Genomic DNA, 21,739 nt, shown 5'->3' on the forward strand with positions numbered 1-21,739 from the left:
ATGTATACGAGGCAGGCACTCTTGCCATTAGGCCATATCCCCAGCCCTACAAGATGTTTTTTGTGTTAAAATATTTTCTTTTTTTGTCTAGTTAGTTGTTGTTTTAGATAAAAGTAGAAAACTTTGAAAGAAGCAAATTGAGAATGATGTGAGGATAGGATGTTCAAAGTGATGGCCACACCAGAGCCGGGAGCCAGGATTAGAAGGATAGGGTCGTGAGCAGAGGTCAACAGATGAAAAGAGTGAAAAAGAGGCCACATTCGTGATGATTTGAGATCCAAAGTAGAGTGGATTATTGAATAATGGTTGTAGGTCAAGGTCTAGAAACAGATGAGAACCAGAGAATGTCATTCGTGCTTCTTAGCCTTACCACATGGGAAGAACTAAGGCAACAACCAATTTGCAGTGGAGAAAAGTTTGAGGCAAGCTCTGTCATCAGGGAAAATCCAGATTTTTCTAGTGAAATAAAGTATATTCTGTAGAGGCAAAACAACATACACTGAGTAAGTTAGCAAAGAAATATTCTAGACAATGCAGTGAGAAGGGCCAGGCAAAGTGAGGTTTCCATGCATTCACACCATCTGGTCAGACACAATAAGGACTTTATTCTTCCAGCCGTTGTGAACCACACAATGGAGGCAGAAGAGTTAGGGAATTGGCAGGAGAAAGAAACTAATACTGATTCTGAGAATTTTCACACATATTAAAACATTTTTACACATAACTTTTACACCCTAAAAGTGGAAGTATCTCCATGTTTATAAATGGAAACTTGAGGCCTAGAGAAAGTGATTAATTGGCCTAACATCATACACTGAGACAAAGATTTGCTGTTCTGGACTCACAGATTCCTCTGACTCATCTACTGAGAACTGGAATAGAATTAAAGGAGAACCCAAAGTAATTTAAGTAGAGAAGATGACCATATGTAGCTTACTCAGAAGAACAAAAAGAATAATTCTTTGAAAAACTCTCAACCGTATTAGTTTGTGTGCTTCAATATATGGGTGAAGCTGAGCAAATGATTAAGAAATTGAAGTAGGTTATCTTAATCCTTTTGTAGTGATACAACAAGTGGTATGAACTTTGTTATTAAGGTACAGAAATGTCGGGCTTAATCTCCACGTCTCCCCTGGGGAAATGTCAAGCCTTTAATTGTGAGGGACACTCGACTCTGCCCTCTGCTCCCACCAGCGGGAGGGCAGAGCGTGTCCCGGTAGGGCTAAGCTGAGCTGGGATAGGTCTGCCGAAACCCCCCTGCATCCCCAGCCCTCCTTACGTTTAAGAGAAGACACTGGACACAGAGAATCTGGGGGAGCCATCCAATGGTCTACCGGCTTCCAAAGAGTTTTATACGTGGGAGGGGTTTATATAACAGTAATGGCGGCAGGAAGAGGAGGGACTAACTGGGTATTAACGATTGGCTAATGAACTGTCCATCACGGTGATGTCACGAAACTTCCCACAGAGGCCCGGCCTCTTGGTTCGGCCTCCTGGCTCAGCCGGCGCCATGGTGGCCACATGTGCTCTTAGAGGAGAGGCGGGGCTGGTTTGGCATCTCTTCCGGTAGAACCCGGAAGGAGATGGGAATGGCCAGAAGCCTGGCAGTCCCAGGTCTCAAAGGCATAGCCATCCCCTACACAGAAATGTATTTTTCATAGTTCTAGAGGCTGGGAAACATAATGACAAAGTTCTGGTGGGTTTAGTTTCTGTCAAAGGCCTACTTTCTTGTTCATATACAACTTTTTGCTGGGTCCTCACATGGAATAAGGGACAAGGGGTCTATAGGATCACATTCTTATTTACAAGAGCACTCATCGTAGTTCTGAGTTCTGCCATCAGGATCTAATCACTCCTCCAAACCCCAGCTCCTACATCACACAGGAATTTGAAGGCTGTAAGAACATTCAGCCCAGCACTGGTGGCTCACACCTGTAATCCTAGCTACTCAAGAGACTGAGATTTGAGGATCATGGTTCAAATCCAGCCCAGGCAGGAAAGTTCTTAACATTCAAAATTTCCAATTAACCACCAGAAGTTTCAGAGTATAACATAATTTCCTTTATCTACTTCTAAGTTGTATTGACTGTCTTTTTGGTACCAGTTTTTAATATTAACAGCACCCTGCTGCACCTATCTTACAAATAAGATCTAAGAATCACAAAATTTAATTTAATGAGTTTGTTTACCTATAAAATGGGAATAATAAATTTAGGACATTTCAGGGATTAAAAGGTTGATGCATGAGAAAAGTAATATATTAGCTCCTTCATTTTTTCCTTCCTTCCTGCCTACCTGCCTTCTGCCAGTCCTGGGGCATAAACACAGGGCCTGGGTGCTGTCCTTGAGCCTCTTTGTGCTCAAAGCTAAGTGCTCTACCACTATGAGCCACAGTACCACTTCTGCCTTTTCTGAGTAGTTTATTGGAGATAAGAGTCTCATGGACTTTTCTTCCTGGGCTGACTTCAAACTACTGACTTCCTCAGATTTCAGTCTCCTGAGTTGCTAGGATTACAGGCATGAGCCAGTGGTGTCCATCTTCAGTAGCTTTTTCTTTGTTTTTACTTTTGTTATTCTTTCTTACCATCATGTTAGTTGTGAACTTGAACATAATGTCACACACTATTCATCTTCCATTGCAAGTACCTGGGAACACGATTTATATGTTAGGTACTCTGGAAATACTTATAGAAGAAATGGTCGCATTTTTTTTTTGTTTTTGTTTTGTTTCCCTGGACAAACACAAACAATGCAATTTATAAGAGCCATCATAGATAATTTTTTACCTGATCTCTATGTGCCATTGAGTACAATGTGATTTGGAACAAGACAGCAGATAGACTTGATAAATAGCTTGCTAGCCAGTCTGAGTTATCCTCCTTTGTTGACACATTCTGGGTCTGTATCTGTGTTTATTTGTGAAGCACAACGCTGTTCTTGTGCCTGTTAGTGCAAAGCCGCAGCTGACTTCTCTTTCTAAGTGTGGCTGTCTTCACTTGGATGCCCACCTCCACTCCTTGGTCTTATTTTCCTATGTACTGTACTTCTTATTCCTTAAAACCAGGCACCGGCTTGATGTTACTTGGTAATATCTAACAATAATTGGACATTTACACTGAGCCAGGCTAATAGTTTTATAAACTCTAGCCTTTTACCCCTCATAGTTTCCTTCCACAGCAGAGAAAAATTTAAACCCAGAAAAGGTAAATTGAATGAGATTCTATTCTCGATTGGATCTCATGATATTTTTCTCTCAAGCACAATCAGAATTTATGTTTATTATTTTGAAAAACTAGCAGTGGCAAGCTGTTCCCCTACAGATCATTAGGGAATCTCCATTTAAATGTAGGCCATAGCCTGTATTCCTGACATACTAAAGCTCTTCCTTATTTATAAAAAGGAGTTATAAATCCTTTGTAATTATTTTATATGGCATGAAGCACATTACCATAACAAATTTCCTTAAAAAATAGAAAAGTATAGGGTTATTAACATCTTAAAAGCTTACTTTCTTTATTATCTACTAATTTTTACTTCCCAACAGATTACTGTATATTATCTTAATGTTCATAATTTGAGCTGATTTTTACTTTTGTCCCTTTATACATATACTTTTTAGAATAACACCAATAATCAGTCTTCCTATTTTTCCAATGTGCAATGGAAGTAGATATGTAACCAGGTTTATTTCTACTTGTTTGGTTTTGTTCATTAAAAACATCCTAAAGAAAAGTGTTCATGTTCTCCGAACCAGAATGATTTTTTATTAAATAAAAGAGGGGTTTTCATGACTTTTTTGCTTCTCCACTTTAAAGTGATGTAATAATTTGTTTTGTAAATTTATTAGCATAAATTTACTATACAGAGGAGTTTCATTGTACTCTTTACTCACATGCACATAATATACTTTGATCAAGTTCACTACATCTATATGTTAATACACTTTACACTTAGCACCCCTCCTTGATTCTCTTTTTAAATAGATTTTACCAGGTTTTATTATGCTATTTTCATACGTTTGTACTTCTATCATATTCTCTCACTGTCATCTATCATCTATTAATAGAACAACATCTATAGCTCATAGTAGTTTTCTCTAAGCAGGACATTGTAACTAATGGACCATGTTACTTCCTCTACTGATGTTTTTATGAATGTTTTTACTTTCACAATTAAAGAAAAATATTTTAGCTTTATATTTATATAACTATAGACATACTGTTTATTTGGTAACATCAGTTATTTATGTACAAGGTTTGTGTGTGCAGGTGTATGCATGTTTCAGATTATATTCCTTTATTTCCCTCACAATTTATACAGGTCCCAAAGGCAAGCAGCTGGAAGGAACAGAATGTCCACTCCATGTTGTTCATCCGCCCACTGGGGAAGAGTTTGCTCTTGGGTGTGGAGTCTGCAGAAATGCTCACACATTTTAGAACATTAAGATCCTTTGTCAACAGAGAGGAAAGTTGCCTTCATCCACCATGAGGATGCAGTGAAATTTAAACTCTGCTCAGGATAAGAATGGGACCACTTTTACATCCATGAAAATGAACCGTTCACAGTGCAAGAAGAATGCCAAATACCATGTATATAATTCTTGCTAGGGAAAGTTTCCCCATTATTTTGGTTTATCTTCTTTTGAACCAAGACATCAAACTTGTGAGGTGTTTGCATGTGGCCATTACTGTCATTGGCCTGTGAAGCATTGGACATTTTATTGATAATTGATATTAAAAAAAATCACCATACCCATGGACTAGAATGATGCTGGCTTTCAAGCAAAAAAGAAAAATAATCATTGTTTATTGTATACTGCCTTTTTGTATTACTGTACAATTGCATCACGGGTGGGGATAAAAAGAGGAATATTCTGGTTTATTTCCTAGACTGTTATTTAAAAAAATTGTGTTAGGACAGCATATAATGTAATAAGTATCACACTGTATATAAAGATATCAATGTTTGTCCTGTATATGAATTACTAAATTACAAATGCAGTTTCATTTAAACTTCTAGGTTAAGTTTGAGCCTGAAATTTTAATGAAGTGCAATACTGAGTGTGCCTCATTATCTTGCAGCTGTAAACATATTGGAATGTACATGTCAATAAAACCACTGTACATTTTTATACAGTGATAAAGTAACAATTGTGTAAGGTGTTTGAGACAAAAAAATGTTTTCAGAAACAAAATTTTAAACAGATTGAAGTACAAAAGTTCATCAAAGATTCTTTGAGATAAAAACTTACAAATATTGCAAATCATAATTTCTATAACTGTTAGGGACCCATTAGCTGAACCACCATGTTTGAATCTTAATTAAATGCTGCATAGGAAATCATGGAGCATAAAAATATAGTTATGTATATATAATATTTTCACACATATATTTTCACATTTAATTAACTTCTATTTTCTTAAACAGTAGCTTTTAGAATTTTTATAAAATAATAAAATCTAGTCTTTATCTTCTGTAGGTCTCTGTAGCTCAGTGTTTTTAAAAGACCTTTCCTTTCCCATCTTGTCCCTCCCCTTCTTATCACCTCCCAACCCCATTTTTAGGTTTTGTTTTGTTTTTCTGTTGTATTGGCAGAACTGCAGTTGGAATTCAAGGCCTTACACTTACTAGGCAGATACTCTACTATTTGAACCATGCCCCTAGGCCTCTAAATTGTAGGCCTCTAAATTATTGATTTATTATTTATCATAAATCATGAGATTTATTTCATGTGACTAATAAAGGATTTGACCTGTACTATTCTAAATTCCTGTCACTGGAAATCTAGAACATAGTTTCCAATATAGAAATCACTGATAAGCATAATGATGTTTGTGGTATCTGTGACAAGTAAACGGCCTTTGCCTTAAAGGAACTTGTAAGTCCATAAAGAAAAGATGAAATCAAAGCACAGATGATTATATTACAGAACATTCTACTAAATTTCAAAAGCCAAGTAAAATGCTTCAGGATTTAGGAAAAATCATCACTACTTTGTTGTTTTTATGGTGTGGAGAGTGGTAGCCAGGAGACCAAGCTTCATTTTATAAGTAGCATTTCAAGGGTCAATGATGTGTAAAATGGCATGGGGGAAAGTATGAAATAGATTTAGAATGTGAGAAGCTGGGGTCATTGAGGGAAGATTGATAATGGGTACCAAAATACAGGTACATATAAAATGCAGATAGAAGAAATAAGTTCTAATTTTCCAGCTATATTGGAGAGGGAAAAGCTTCGTCAATACATTTCTAGGAGAACTAGATATCAATATATGTAGGAATCAAACCAAACTCTTACCATATAAAAAAAAATTAACTTAAAAAGGATCAAGGTAAAACCTGAAACTTTATACTACTAGAAAAAAAAAAACTAACATAGCAGAAACATTTCAAAGCTCTGGTATAGCAATGACTTGGCAATATCCCCAACAACACACACACACACACACACACACACACACACACACATAAATAGACAAATGTGATTAAATCAAACTAGGCAGCTTCAGCACAGAAAAAAAAAAAAATCTAAAAGTAGAACTACCATAAGATGAGCTACCATAAAATGAACTACCAAATGATACAGAATGAAGAGATAGCCTAGAGAATGGGAGAAAATATCTGAAAACTATTTCCCTGACAAAGGACTAATCTAAAATATGTACACAACTAAAATACCTTAATAGCATCAACACAAATAATCTGCTAAAGGATCTTGTCGGAGTTCTGAGTCCATTTCTTTCCTTTGAGGAACTAACAAATCTCACTCTAGATAGGGTTAATATGCAAAGCCATGACTTACCATGGCAATGATTTTAGGTAGGCTAACTTGGCAGAGTGAGAGCTATGGGGTAGTGAAAATGGTTGCAGTAAGATGTCACAGAGGTCTGGCTTCTATCCACCCAGGAGAGGAACAAGCCCAAGGAAGTTTCTGCAAGAATTTAGTGAGCTCTATAATTCCCCATCTATTTATTATTCTCATTCTCTTTATTTAGCAGGAAAACTCTTAAAATGAAGAAAGGCTTGAGTCCTAGATAAGCAGATGTTCTCAAGTAACTGGAATGGCAACAGGACAGGTAGAAATGCTGCCATAGGAAAAAATAGATCACTTTGAGCAATGTGTGTGTCAAGAAGTGGTTGAATATCCCTTGGATAAGAGGCTGAGCAGACAAAAATATAGACACAAAAACTATGATTTCATGTACATAACATCCTAATTAATAGGCATAAACAATTTATAGTAATAGACTTCTGAATACTGGTTGCCTTTGAGAGGGCATTGAGTGGGAGGAAGCAGTACAGTCTGGGATACTTTATATGCTGATCCGAATAGGGCCTACTCAGGAGTACACATGCAGACTCCATCATTCCGCATTCCTCAGACTTGTGCACTCGGCAGAGTTTATAATCTATGCCTTGTACAAATAAGACAAACAATCATCGAGGATGACTCAGGAAGAGACAATGGTTATTCATCAGCTAAGATGCCAGGCCTATGAACTTACCTTTGACCTTGATAAAGATGAATGCACTCAGTGCGTTCCAGTGAGAGGACAAATTCCAATCCCTGCTACATGAAAATGAACAAGAAGTAGCAACCAGCCCTTCAAGATTCATCAGCTTGCTCAGTCATTAACTTTTAGTTACTGAAGTGGGAACAAATGATTATGTATCTCTCAGTAAATATAGTAGTATCAACTCAAAAACTTGAGCAGCGTATAGTACCAGAATTATGGTTCCTTCACAGAAAAGAATGAAATATGTCACCTGTACCTAGAATGTCCTAACACTGCCCTAACACATGACTGAGAGGCTACATGCAGAATGTACTAGTGAAAAAATGGATACAATATTAGGTATGACTGTGTAGAGTCTACATAGAAATATGACCTGAATATTGTAGTATGGAGAAGTAAAACCTCACAAATATAGCCAAGATAACAAGAAAGTACTATAACAGTAATTAAAAATCATATTTTTAAAACATCCTATTTTGTCTCAAAGAAATAGATCTGTTGGGCAGATAGAATGAAAACTTGAAACATAACTCTGCAAATCTGTATTCTATTTAATTCCTAAACGTTCTCCAGAAAGATGGATGTAGGAAACAAGAAAGTCTGACGTAATTGTAAACAAAGGCTTTGTCATTGTCACCAAGCTCAGTCTCATCTATGAAAGTGCCTACCTGTAAAGAGTAGCTCCCATTGAAGCTAAAGATTTCTATGCTTGCAGGTGCCAGTAGCTCACACCTGCAATCCTAACTACTCAGGGGGCTAAGATCTGCAGATCATGATTCAAAGCCAGCTGGGGCAGGAAAGTCCATGAGACTCTTATCTCCAGTTAACCACCAGAAAACCAGAAGTGGCACTGTGGCTCAAGTGGTAGAGCACTAGCCTTGAGCTGAAGAGCTCAGGGACAGCACCCAGGTGCAGAGTTCAAGCCCCATGACGACCAAAACGACAATGACGACAACAACAAAGATTTCTATGCTTGTACTAAGTAAAAGCATGTCCACATGGGTATCCCAAACCTGAGCACAGCTTTCAAGCCTGATTAGACATGAGTATTTGCCAATGTAGGATGATATGGGGCACATTTGAGAAATAGGCAACTAAAAAGAGTTTTGCTCTTCTGGATTCAACTTTAACCAATGTGGATTTAAGTGACTGGCAATCTGGACAAGCACACTTAGAATGAGAACAGCTTGATGCCATTTAAAGGTAAAATGTGGGTGACAATGACAAAGAAATACACTTCTTTGCACATACAAAATAATGTTTTAACAAATGTATGTGTTTGGCAGTGGAACAAATATCCTTGGCAAGGTGGTGTGTTGCTGCAGCTGTGCAGATAGAGGCTGAGCAGGTGAACACCTGTTAGGGAGACTGACTGAGTTAAAGAGGTAGAACGAATGCAAACTGACCTCTACTGGAGGAGGGGCAGGCTGAGGCAATTTAGCGTCCAGTAGAATCTTTGTCTGTATAGTAGGTTACAAGTATAGTATGGATCATGTCAGGCATACAAAGCCAGAGAAAAGGCAAGTGTGTCATAGCATTTGCCTGGGTTGTTAGTTTTCAAAGACAGAGACTAAGTCCTGGTGGGAAGAAATCTTCCTCCCTATGATGTTAGTTCCCTTTGGTGAAGAGTTCTGTTGCTTAGGTTCAGCAGAGAGAAAACATCACAGTTTAGAAACAATGACCTCTGTCCTCACTCATGGAGTTACACCAACAGTCTTAACAACAATGATGACACAATGATTGTCATATTAAGACACAAGTGCTTGATTTCTCTTTCACAGGTTACTTCATTTATTTGCATCGCAACCTTACATGGCACCTATTATCATTACCCCAATTTTGAGAAAGCAGAAGCAAAAAAGCTAAGTAACTTTTCCAAACTCACTTACCCAATAAATAAAAGAATCCGATTCCAAGCCTAATCCATGACCCAGATACCACACCCTCACAACACTCGCCACTTTAGGAACAGGCTTGACTTGATGCTCTCAAATGTGCCAGACTCAAGAAGGTAAAGAGACAAGCATTCCTCTTCTTGTGAGGAAACCGGAAAGAAAGGAACTCCAGAATAAAATAGAAAGGGGACCAGATCAAAATGTTAAAAATCAGAGAGTAGGAAAGTACATGCGCACATGTACCTTGTAAGGCCTTTCCTTTGCAGATTCAACTACCTGCTTCTCCCAATTCAACCGCTCTTTGCCCCAGAAAAGAATTTCATGCATTTTTCATAAAGTCATATTAGTAGTTGGTCTGTCACCTGGAAAACAATAAATTTTCCATAATTGGGCGTAACCATATCCAGCCATTTTCCCGGGTTCCACCCACATTGGAGCTGTCTGCAATCATCACCACTCTCAGGAAGAATCACCCTTGGGTAATAGCAGCTGTAGAGATTAATTCATCACATACCTGCAGACCAAATTATATGACTGCCTGTCAGCTGAAGAAACATATTCAAGACCCACAGTACAGTCTTCCCAGTTCAAATTGGTACTGGTCAGGAATCTGAGTTGTATTCAAAGGAAAACAAATTCAAACTAACATTAGCAAACCAGAAGATAAGTAAAATGGCTACCTCCAGGCCTTGAGGATAGCCCAGACCAGAGCTGTGGTTCATCTCTTCTCTATGGATCCCTGGTGCATCTGTGTCACTCTTCTTTCTTACTGCAGAGCTGCTTTCTCTACCACTCAGGACATGTGGCAGGAAATCACCACCTATAACTCTTTTAGATTTATGTGGGACAAGTACAAGGTACCTAGGAAAGGACTAATCTCTTCTGGTGATGATTCCAAGTTTCCAGAGAAGAAACTGTCCAAATGAGTGCATGAAGACACACACACACACACACACACACACACACACACACACACACACATACACACACACACACCTATTTTATCATCTTGCAGTTACTAGCTTGAAAATTTCTTGTCACTTGGTTATATTGCCTGCCTCCCCAATCACTGTCAATTTTCATTACTTTCTTCAAGATTTGATTCAAAATTGGTGAGATGAATTATGATTGGTAAATGAGATCTCTAACTCCACTCGTCTGTCTACCATCCCTCAGCATATACAGTGCTTATCATATAGTGTGAAGCTTAGACATCTCTACATTCATTTCTGGATAACACTTTGAGTGATACATCCTTCAGTAATTCGCACAGGAGTTCTGTTCCTGAATATTAGCCTAGCTTTAAGCATTTTTAAAAACCTTTTCATCTATTTAACTATTAGTGCTTCCAATCACTGAGGCATCTACATTCAGGCTGCAGCTGTGATGTTTTTGAAAACTACATAGTTGGATGGTCTGGAGTTAAAAACAGCAGCAACCAATATCAGTATTCCAGCACTTCTCTTCACTAACTTTTTTTTTTTAATGTTGGATCAAAGCTGGTACTCTACCACTTGAGTCACAGCTTTGCTTCTGGGTTTGGATGCTTAATTGAAGATGAGTCCCTTGAACTCTCTTGTCCAAGCTGGCTTTGACCCACAATTCTCAGATCTCAGCTTCCTGAGCAGCAAGGATTATAGGCCTGAGCTACCACCATTCCGTTTGCTTTCCCTTTCCTTTTCTTCTTCCCTTCCCCATTCCTTCTGCCTTGCCTCCTTCCCCTCCTCCTCCCCTTCTTCCTTTCCTCCCCCCTTCCCCCTTCTTTTTCCTTACTTTCCCTTTTTCCTTTCCTTTCCTTCCCTTTTCATTTCCTTTTTCCTTTCCTTTTTAAAGAAAAATCTTTTGAGACAGGGTCTCTCTAGCCCAGGCTGGACTGAAACTCATGAGCCTCAGGCCTCAGCCTCCCCAGTGCTAGGATTATGTGATGCACCACTAGAACCTGCCTCCCACCTTGGATCTTCTTCCTTTGGCTTCACTGGCTCATTTTCTTAGAAAATGAGAAAGAGGGCTGGGGATATGGCCTAGTGGCAAGAGAGCTTGCCTCATATACATGAGGCCCTGGGTTCGATTCCCCAGCTCCACATATACAGAAAACGGCCAGAAGTGGCGCTGTGGCTCAAGTGGCAGAGTGCTAGCCTTGAGCAAAAAGAAGCCAGGGACAGTGCTCAGGCCCTGAGTCCAAGGCCCAGGACTAGCCAAAAAAAAAAAAAAAAAAAAAAAAAAGAAAATGAGAAAGAACAGAAGTCTCCTGGGAAGCAATGACATCCATTTTTTTTTTTTTTAAAGAAGGGTTAGATTTCAAAGACATGCTTGGATGGAAAATCACTTCTTGGTTTGATTTCACATATAAGGACATTTCTTTTTAAATTTTTAAATTTTATTATCTTTTAGTAGTTGTACAAAGGAGTTTCCGGTTAACAAAGCCATTTATGAAATACAAACATCTTGATCAATGTCACCACTTTTGTGTGTGTGTTGGGGGGGTGGTGTGTGGTGGGGGGGCGGGGTAAGACTTGACTCTGAGCCCAGAAGCTGTCCTTCAGTTCTTTTTGCTCAAGACTAGAGCTCTACAACTTTGAGCCATAATGTCACTTCCTGTTTTCTGGTGGTTACTTGGAGATGAGAGTCCCCATAGACTTTCCTGCACAGGCTGGCTTTGAACCACGATCCTAAGATCTCACCTTCCTGAATAGCTAGGATTACAGGCCTGAGCCTGTAATCAGTGCCTGGCAATGTCACCACTTTCAACATTCTCACCCATCCCTCCCAAACCACTCCTTCACTTGTGTTTCTTAATTTTGTAGGGTATACATTGGATTATGGATTGCATTCTTCCCTTCTTCTCTTCTTATCCCTGTACCTCTCTCATGGACCCTCTTCCACCCCTTGTAACTACCTGCTGCCTGGTGCTTATTTTGTTGAACTCTGCTTTTGCTTTTCTAAGGAATTACACTGAGTTTTCTCTTGAACCTATCATATTTAATACACTTTCATACATTTGCCTACTACCCAACATTTTTATTGTTATGTTTATGATAATTCTAACTTTCATGTGTGAGGAAAAACATGTAACCACCATCTCTCTGGGTCTGACTTCAACTAATATATTTTTTTCTAGGTCTTCCCATTTCTTTACAAATAATACCATATCATTCTTTCTAGTGGACATCTCTATCTTTAAGAAAACACTGTCCCAAAACTTTGAAAAAAAGCCAACTCTGTGTCAGTTGTCAAGACACCTTGATTTATTTATAGATGACTCCACCAGAGCTGTTTAATTTAATCTACTTCTTTACACCTTCCACCCTTTGTTTTGGTATTTTTTCTTTTATAAATTTCAAGAGTTATGTGTACTTCATAAAGACATTGTGGCTTAGAAAAAAAGTACTAACTGGTAAAAAGAAAGGGAGAAATAAATCCTTGTAGGAAAGTCCGGAAATACAAGTATTTTAAAATAAAAATCACGTGTGCTCTTTCAGGCTTATGGCTCTGCGATCTGTGATGCCGGTGCACCGGGTCTCTGGGGCCGGTATTTAGCTCCACAGGTCACCGGTCCGGAGCTCACCGGGGGCCGGGCCACCTCCAGGCCGCGCCTTCCCGGAGGAGGTGTGTCGCTGTCAGCGGGCCACAGCGTCGGTCCGCGGGGGTGGAACCGGCGGCTGGGTCTGGCGGGCTCCGCAGACACTCCCCGCTTGTTCGGCCACACCTCACCCACACTTTCCAGTTTCAATCGCACGCAATCTTTTCAGCTCCAGCATGTTCACGTTCCTCTCCCAAATAAATAAACAACAAATCCCTACGCCGCCAGCCAGCACCGCTCACCACCCGGAACTGAGGAGGCGGGGCCCAGGCCCAGGCCCAGGCGCGCTCCCGCCCGGCCAGGCGCGGCCCCGGCTGTGCGGCCCCGCCTCCCGCGGACACGCGCCCGCCCGCCCTCGGGCGGAGACGCGCCCGCGAAAGCGCGCGCCCGCGAGCTCCGGGCGCCATTTTGGATTCGGCTGTTTGAGCGGTGGGAAGAGGGGACCTCCGTGTTAGCCGCAGTTCTCTGACGGAGTCTTTGGTGGCGACGAGGAGTACCGGGGCGAGGACGGCGACCGCGCAGGACTGAGGAGAGCTTCTTCCCGGGGCCGCCGCAGCCGCAAAGGTGGAGCCGCGTCGGCGCCCGCCGCGGGACCAGCGTCTCGGATGCGGGCGGAGCGCGGGGGGCCGAGGCGGCGGGAGCGCGAAGCGGGGGCCCCGGGGGCCCTCATGTGAGAGCCGCGGGACCAGCGGCCGCCGTCCCCGGAGCTCGGGGAGGTGCATGGGGGAAGCCGCCCCCGGCAGCAGGTAACGGCGGAGGGGCCGGGCCGGGCCGGAGTCCGCGGAGAGCCGGGCGGGCCGCGGGGGCGGTAGCGGAGGGGGCTCCGAAGGGGGCCCCCGTGGACCGCCCCTCGGGAACGCCCGCGGGACGTGGGCGCGGCTCCAGACCTTGGAACCCGCTTGGGGGCGTTGCCCCGCCGTGGCAGCTCCAAAACATGTCAACAAGGCGGGCTGCGCGTGAGGCGATGCGAACCCTTGTCCCGGGCTCGGGGCTCGGCCACGCGCACCGCGGGCCCGCCCGGTGCGGGGCTCTCTCTCTCGGGCCGGCGCGCGTGCAGGTAGCTTGAGGTGGGGGGTGTGGGGTGGACACCAGGAGGTAGCCAAACAAAGCGCTGTTCCTGGAATAGGGCTCCGGAGAAATGTCAGGGAAAGCCCGTTCCCGGAGGTGGCACGTCGGGGGGGAGACGCCCCCGCCGCGACGCCCAGTGGAAAACTTGGTCAACTTCTGGTGAGCGGTGAGTCTGCTTTAGCCGTGTGCAGCTTTAGGCGTGTGCAGCCTGTTAGGTGGAGTTGAAGCCAAGGGTCGGGGACACTGCCTGTGTCCTAAGAGGAAAGAATAGTTTTTCCTTGTTGTTAATGGTGTCTAATCGATTGGCTAAATTAATTTTTTTCTTCCGTCCTTGAAAAAGAATGTTGGTTTCTATTATCCCTCACCCATTTATACAAATGCCATCCACTCCTACTAATTATTGGTGACCATTGGAGTTGTCTTCCAGTATACTCTCCATGCCATTCTTTTGAGAAATGATTTCTATTATTTTGTCCTTTATATTTCAGCCAAAGAATGTGTTATCGATGTTTATATTTGTTGCAACAGAGCATAATGGAATTAATCTGGCCTTCAGTGTTAAGTACACATGGGTTTAAAAAAAATTCCTGTATGCCTAGGTAAATGTGCCCAAGACAGTGAGATACGCCCAGATTAGTTTTCTCTTTAATGATCAAGTTGACCACTCCTCTTACACTTAGGGAAATGCTAACTTAGCTCACTGATTCCCTGAGCTGTTCAACTGGTCTGTACTCTTTCCCCATTAATGTGCATTTTGGCACTTGGCAGTAATAATCACCAAAAGCCCTTGCTGCCATAATTGCATCATTTAAGGCTCCTAAACACTGCATGAAATTCAGCCAGTCCAGGAAGCCTGGTTTTGTGTATTGTCCTGTTTGATCCTTACCCAACTATAGAATGTCTCTGCTTTGAGACAAAAAGTCCACTGATGTAAAATTTTTCTGTACTGGAGCTTGAACTCAGGGACTAAGCGCTGTCCCCCTTTTTTACTCAAAAATGGTGCTTACCATTTAAGCCACACCTCCACTTCTTTCTTTTTACTGGTTAATTGGAGATAAGTCTCAGGGACTTTTCTACAGGACTGGTGTCCAGCCATGATTCTCAGATCTCAGACTGTGAGGAGGTAGGATTAGAGGCCTGAGTCACCTGCACCCAGCCTAAATTATTTAACTTTCTGTACAACAGATCTGCGTGTGTAAATAGTTTTTATAAAATACTTATGAAAGCATTGGAAGTTTTTGCATAAATAAATATCAACTTGGACAAAATGGCACTTAAATTATTTTTTTGTCAGTTGTGGAGCTTGAACTTAGGGCCTGTGCGCTGCCCTTCAACATTTTTGTTCAAGGCTAGCACCCTTCCCACTTTGAGCAGTTCCACTTCCAGTTTTCTGGTAGTTAATTGCAGATAAGCCCACCAGCTGGTTGCTCAGGCTGGCTTTGAACCACAATCCTCAGATCTTAACCTCCTGAGTAGCTAGCATTACAGACATGAGCCACCAGTGCCCAGCATAACATTTTTATTTTTATCAGCATCCTAATAATGAGGTATAGAAAAAAATGAGGCTGCTTCATTCTTGTTTTCATTTTTGTATTCCAGTAATCACAAGAGAAATTGGAAGCCCAGAGTAGCAAAATATTTGGTCATTGACCCAGTTGTACTTGCTAAAATTAAAGTAACTCTTCAGGATAAGTTAACACAGAAAAATGGGTCATAATGACAGTTTTATTTCAACTTTTAGTGGAACATTATTATTAGCATTTTATGTTAAAACAAGGCACTGTATTATTTTTTTCTCAGTACCTTTCAAAAACTGTAGAGTTATATGTTTCATTTTTCCATAAAAGTACCTTGTTGCTGTCACATCTGTCATTTTGTTTTGTCCCTTCCTTTCCCCCTCCTCAGTACATTTAAATCACCTTATTCATAGTTAAAATTACACGCAATGAGGAATAGGCCCCTGCTACATAGCCCAGTGGAATACTTGGTCACCTTTTGGTAAGCAGTCTCAAACCTGCTTTAGGATCATTGTTCACCTTTTTAGTTGACAACCTATCTATACCTGTTTTGTGCCTCAATGACTTTGACATTGGACTGCATTTCTAAACTAGAGTTCAATAGTATCAAAAGCCCTAATATTTCCTTCTCACAAGAACCCTCAGTCTTAATATCTATCCCATATTACAAACTGAGGCACAGACAATTTTATAATTTGCTCAAAGCCACATAGCTAGTGAGAAGTAGAGTAGGATTTACATCCAAGTCCAAGTAAAGATTGTCTTTCAAAGAAACAAACTGAATGAAAGTAGTAAGAATATACATAAAATTAACATGTAGTGGTCTTTCAGAAACATAATGAGGTGGGGGGGGGTATGAAGGAGGAGCTAACAAGTTATACAAGAAATGTACCCACTGCCTTAGGTATGAAACTGTAACCCCTCTGTACATCATGTTGACAATAAATAATAAAAAAGAAACATATAATGGGGAAAATATAGAACAGTAAGTGATAAGAAGTCCTATTGTAGACCAAACAACATAGAGCTGTTTGTTTTCATTTTCTTTTCTTTTCTTTTCCTTTCTTTTCTTTTTTTTCTGTTACTATGGATCAAACCGAGGGTCTGGAGCATCCTAAGCAAATACTTTACCTCTGGACTACACCTGTAGCTTAGGTATACTTGAATTAAGCAGAGGTTAGTAATTTCCATCAGCAGCACATTATCACAGGCTAGTCAGTGTGGAAAATAGTTGGCTGCTTATTCATACCCTCTCTGGTGGTTCTTGGGGAATATGGTCTGTTTTGAATTCAAGAACCCATCATGAATTTTAAAATGATTTTAATAAACCTTTAGAAAGCATAACTATAGTTTCTTTTTTTCATTTTGATTATTACTTTTCAGATTTAAAGGTTTAGTTTTATAATTACAGGCAATACAAGTGTATACTTACAAAATAAAATAAAAACAATAGAAGAAACATCTACCAGAAATGTATAGTTGTTCTCCAATGGTGTTTTTTAATTGTATTTTGGTAATTAAAATCACTGGTCCAGTTCTTTGTACATAGTTGTGTTTTGTGAATTTGTGTTTATCTCTCTTTGAATTTATTTCTATTAGAATGAAAATGATTCATTTTTCCAAGTAGGATGAAACGAGGAGGAAGAGATAGTGACCATAATACATCTGAAGAAGGTACTGCAGAGAAATCAAAGAAACTGAGGACTACAAATGAGCATTCTCAGACTTGTGATTGGGGCAATCTCCTTCAGGACATTATTCTCCAAGTATTTAAGTATTTGCCTCTTCTTGACCGGGCGCATGCCTCACAAGTTTGCCGCAACTGGAATCAGGTATTTCACATGCCTGACTTGTGGAGGTGTTTTGAATTTGAACTGAATCAGCCAGCTACATCTTATTTAAAAGCTACACATCCAGAGCTGATTAAACAGATAATTAAAAGACATTCAAATCATCTACAATATGTCAGCTTCAAGGTAATACTTTAAAATCTTCTTTTTAAAAAATACAGCAATAAATTGTGTTTTTGATCTCACTGATATGAGATCTTCATATCTGTATGTGGCACAAAAATATTTACAAGGTTAGTTTGTTATATTTTACAAAGAAAGAGAAAAGGATGCGTGAAAATATACCAGAGGAAACTGCTGCTTTGCTGGAAGGGGCAAATAGGAACTGATAAAATGTTGAGGTAAAAGTGAGGTTTACTTTTGAGTTATCTAGAATAATTTTAAGAAATCACAGCTGTGTGTATACGTATGGTAGAGAGGCTTTAATGTCATTTTAGAAACTGTGAAATATAGGCATGCAGACTGAATCTCTATTGAGACAAGCATCAAATTTTTAAGCAAACCAAATGGTACTTCTTGCTGAAAAGTGACAGTATACATATGTGTAATCCAAACCTTCAGAAAGCTAAGGCCAGCATGGACTATATAGCAGAGACCTTGTCTCAGATAAAACAATTTTTTAAATCACTAAAGAAAAATAAAAAGATATGGATTCTTGATTTACCTTTATGTATCAGTTGTTAAAAGGTCAGAGTTAGATTTAGATAAAGCAATGGTTCATAACCTAGGGCTTCATATCATAATTACTCATCTTTTCAAGAATGTTATTTCCCTCTTGAGATGGAGCTGTGTCCAAGGAGAAAAAGATACTTGGTGTAATGGGAATGGTTGAGTGGATTGTGGGCATGTTCCAAATGCATAAAGAACATTTTCGACATTAGAGATGTGGATTGCCAAGTATAGCACCACTCCCCCTTCCTCCCCAAAAAGAAAAGAATGGCAAGTTAAATTTGAGTTTCAGAGGCTTTTTAGCAGAGTACTAGTCTAGAACAGTGGTTTTTCAAACTTGATGTGCAATGTAACCTACCGGGCATATAAAGACACTGTTGGGGCCCACTCTGAAAGTTTACAATTCAAATGGGACAAGGTAACAAACAGTACAAGAAATGTATCCAATGCCTAACGTATGAAACTGTAACCTCTCTGTACATCAGTTTGATAATAAAAATTTGGAAAAAAAAATTCTTTAGTGAATTTGGTGTTGCTAATCCAGAGATCACATTTTAAGAACCACTGGTGTAAAGAAACCTAATTGTAATACAAATTAGTATATTTTTATTTTCCTAGCTATTCTCTGTAAGATAATTTTTAGTTCTGGGAGCAGGTGACTTTTCAGAATTCCTTGAGGGTTTGGGGATGTATTTTGTTTCTTTTTATTTTGGCCACATTTCCTCTTTTCTAGAAGCATCTTGGCAGAAGAATGTGTGATGTGTGATAGCAAAGCTACTTTTAAAATATATTTTTGGTTCAGATTTGCACTTGTTTAGTGAACATTGTTACTTTGCTAAATTCTTTCCATCAAAAATTTTAATTATGAGCCCAAATTGTGGTTTGTCTGAACATTATGAGTACATAGTCATTAATTTCTAGTGCCTTGAAATGTTTTACATATGTATCACATGTACATATTTTACAAACGAACTATATTTGCAATTATTTTTCAAAGACTACAAATTGATTATTCCCTTAGTTTATACAGTTTGGAATGAATCATCTTAGTTGTTTCAACACTAAATACATAACATTGAATGCTATCTTGATAATTGTACTTACAATTTCTTTTTTTTTTTTAAGCTTTTTTTTTGGCCAGTCCTGGGCCTTGGGCTCAGGGCCTGAGCACTGTCCCTGGCTTCCTTTTTGCTCAAGGCTAGCACTCTGCCACTTGAGCCACAGCGCCACTTCTGGCCGTTTTCTGTGTATGTGGTGCTGGGGAATTGAACCCAGGGCCTCATGTATACGAGGCAAGCTCTCTTGCCACTAGGCCATATCCCCAGCCCCTTATTTTGGTTTTTGCCACTCCTGGTGCTTGAACTCAGGGCCTGAGCACTGTCCCTGGCTTCTTTTTGCTTAAGGCTAGCATTCTACAAATTAAGCCACAGTGCCACTTCTGGCTTTTTCTGTATATGTGGTGCTGAGGAATCGAATCCAGGGCTTTGTGTACACAGGGCAAGCACTCTACCACTAGGCCATATTCCCCAGCCTGCCCTTATAATTTCTCAGGAGCATTTAAGTATGAAGTTGTAGGAGACCAGATAATAAAAAGAAATAACGCTTTTCTTTTGTAAAGTTAAGACATACACAGATGTAAATATGTGTATGAGTAAAAGATGTTTTCTTTTCTTCTAAGGTGGACAGCAGCAAAGAATCAGCTGAAGCAGCTTGTGATATATTATCACAACTTGTGAATTGCTCTTTAAAAACACTTGGACTTATTTCAACTGCTCGGCCAAGCTTTATGGATTTACCAAAGGTACCTATCTGTTCATTTTGTTTTACTAGCTGTTACTGAGAAATCCAGTGAAAGCCTAAACATTTCTTATAAGGACAATGAAAGTAGCAGGAGAAAAATAGCAAGAAAGCCAGTTATCATGAGAATGTTCACAAAATAGTATTTTCAAAATTTTTAAAATCACTTTGTGTGTCTTTATTGGTAAGGTTAAAGAGAAAAAAATGATTTGCAGATTTTCTAGAAAGGGCTAAAGAAAGTAAAACAGAACAAACATTAGAAAAAAAGAAATGTAGATACTCCTTAGCTTGCAGAGTAGATTGGTAAGGTTGGAATCAAAGAAAAGTAGTGTGTACCAATAGTAGGCGCAGAGGTAGCCTACTAAAATAAACTTCTGGCAAGTGTTCTGTAAAAATTTATTCTTGAACAAATTATGGCTTGGCTTTAGGCCTTTATTTAAAGATTATATATTTAGTGAAGAACTGCTAAATTCACATTGTATGTTCTAACATCCTTTAGGTAATTGGAGATAGTCTTTAACAGCTTCTTCTCTTAAAATAGAAAAATGAAAATTAAATATTTATAGAGATAATGTACACATATATGTAAGTATATACATATAATGCACACATATGCTAAGGATAGATAATAATTTGAAGATTGATAATAATTTGGAGCTTTTTTCAGAGTATACCTCAAGCCAAAAATAGACACTTCAAAAACTACGCAATAGGGCTGGGAATATGGCCTAGTGGCAAGAGTGCTTGCCTCTTACACGTGAAGCTCTCGGTTTGATTCCCCAGCACCACATATATGGAAAACGGCCAGAAGGGGCGCTGTGGCTCAGGTGGCAGAGTGCTAGCCTTGAGCGGGAAGAAGCCAGGGACAGTGCTCAGGCCCTGAGTCCAAGGCCCAGGACTGGCCAAAAAAAAAATTAAAAAAAACTATCCCCCCAAAAATAAAAAAAACTACCCAATAGTTTACTAGTGTGATCCAGGAAGGAATATTACTAACTTGTATTTAATACCTGGATGTTTCAATTGAATAGCAATACCAAAGTATCACCAGTTTTTTTTCAGAAGTCTTTAATGTTCTAAAAGTTAGATTAAATATGTAGATTTTGAGATAAAAATATTTTCCTGGGGCTGGGGGTATAGCCTAGTGGCAAGAGTGCCTGCCTCGGATACCCGAGGCCCTAGGTTCGATTCCCCAGCACCACATATACAGAAAACAGCCAGAAGCGGCGCTGTGGCTCAAGTGGCAGAGTGCTAGCCTTGAGCGGGAAGAAGCCAGGGACAGTGCTTAGGCCCTGAGTCCAAGGCCCAGGACTGGCCAAAAAAAAAAAAAAAAAAAAAAAATTTTTCCTCACAGACTAAATAAAGGAAACCGACAAGAAAATCTGCTGGTTTTAACCCTTTAAGATTGTAAATTACGGTAGTTTTCAGACTTAATTGTGCATAAATTTTGGTTTACCTAGTCTAAATTGAGGGTGATTCCAATTCTTCAGATAGTCTAGATGTTTCTAATCATAATGCTCTAAGAAAGTGAGTTACATGATATCGTACCACCTTCAAGTATTATACTGAAAGGAAAGGTTCTGAATTGAAATTGTTGGGCTATCTTAGTTAAATGCATGTATTCACATGTAAGCTAATAGGAAATACAAAGTATTAAAAGTATATGGAACATAATTTTTTGTCTTATTTGGAATTACTATACTATATGTAATACTAATTTGAGAATTCTTGATGTAGCTAGGACTGCTTCTTTATTACATAAGTGCTTGAATGCTTACATTTTTCCTTTATGGCTTTTTTAGTAAAGATTGAAATAAGATGTTGCTATCTTAGCTAACCTAAGAGAATGG

The 21,739-nt window shown here is 39.7% G+C and overlaps 2 protein-coding genes and 1 long non-coding RNA gene across 15 annotated transcripts in view; 2 read left to right on the forward strand and 1 right to left on the reverse strand.

Moving 5' to 3' along the window:
* The window catches only part of Mycbp2 (MYC binding protein 2), a 225,101-nt gene extending 219,954 nt beyond the window's left edge, over window positions 1-5,147 (forward strand). For all 9 annotated transcript variants that reach the window (XM_048341209.1, XM_048341210.1, XM_048341212.1 and 6 more), the window contains one exon: window positions 4,321-5,147. In XM_048341209.1, coding sequence (XP_048197166.1) covers window positions 4,321-4,436 — 116 coding nt within the window. In that variant the 3' untranslated portion in view covers window positions 4,437-5,147. The remainder of the gene's footprint in view (window positions 1-4,320) is intronic.
* On the reverse strand, window positions 1-16,408 carry LOC125348191. The gene is made up of 4 exons (XR_007210317.1): window positions 16,261-16,408; window positions 2,327-2,331; window positions 1,864-1,868; window positions 1-46 (listed from the first exon to the last, which is right to left on the reverse strand). It is a non-coding gene; the product is annotated as an uncharacterized LOC125348191 (long non-coding RNA).
* Window positions 13,375-21,739, forward strand: part of Fbxl3 (F-box and leucine rich repeat protein 3) — a 16,294-nt gene continuing 7,929 nt past the window's right edge. Inside the window, exons 1-3 of one of the 5 annotated variants that reach the window (XM_048341221.1) lie at window positions 13,375-13,707; window positions 17,204-17,552; window positions 19,774-19,896. In XM_048341221.1, the coding sequence (XP_048197178.1) occupies window positions 17,205-17,552; window positions 19,774-19,896 (471 nt within the window). In that variant the 5' untranslated portion in view covers window positions 13,375-13,707; window position 17,204. Of the gene's footprint in view, window positions 13,738-17,200; window positions 17,553-19,773; window positions 19,897-21,739 lie in introns of all 5 variants that reach the window. The other 4 variants (XM_048341222.1, XM_048341223.1, XM_048341219.1 and 1 more) reach the window with 4 other exon arrangements.

The sequence above is a fragment of the Perognathus longimembris genome, chromosome 3, assembly GCF_023159225.1.
Source record: "Perognathus longimembris pacificus isolate PPM17 chromosome 3, ASM2315922v1, whole genome shotgun sequence".
Taxonomy (NCBI): domain Eukaryota; kingdom Metazoa; phylum Chordata; class Mammalia; order Rodentia; family Heteromyidae; genus Perognathus; species Perognathus longimembris.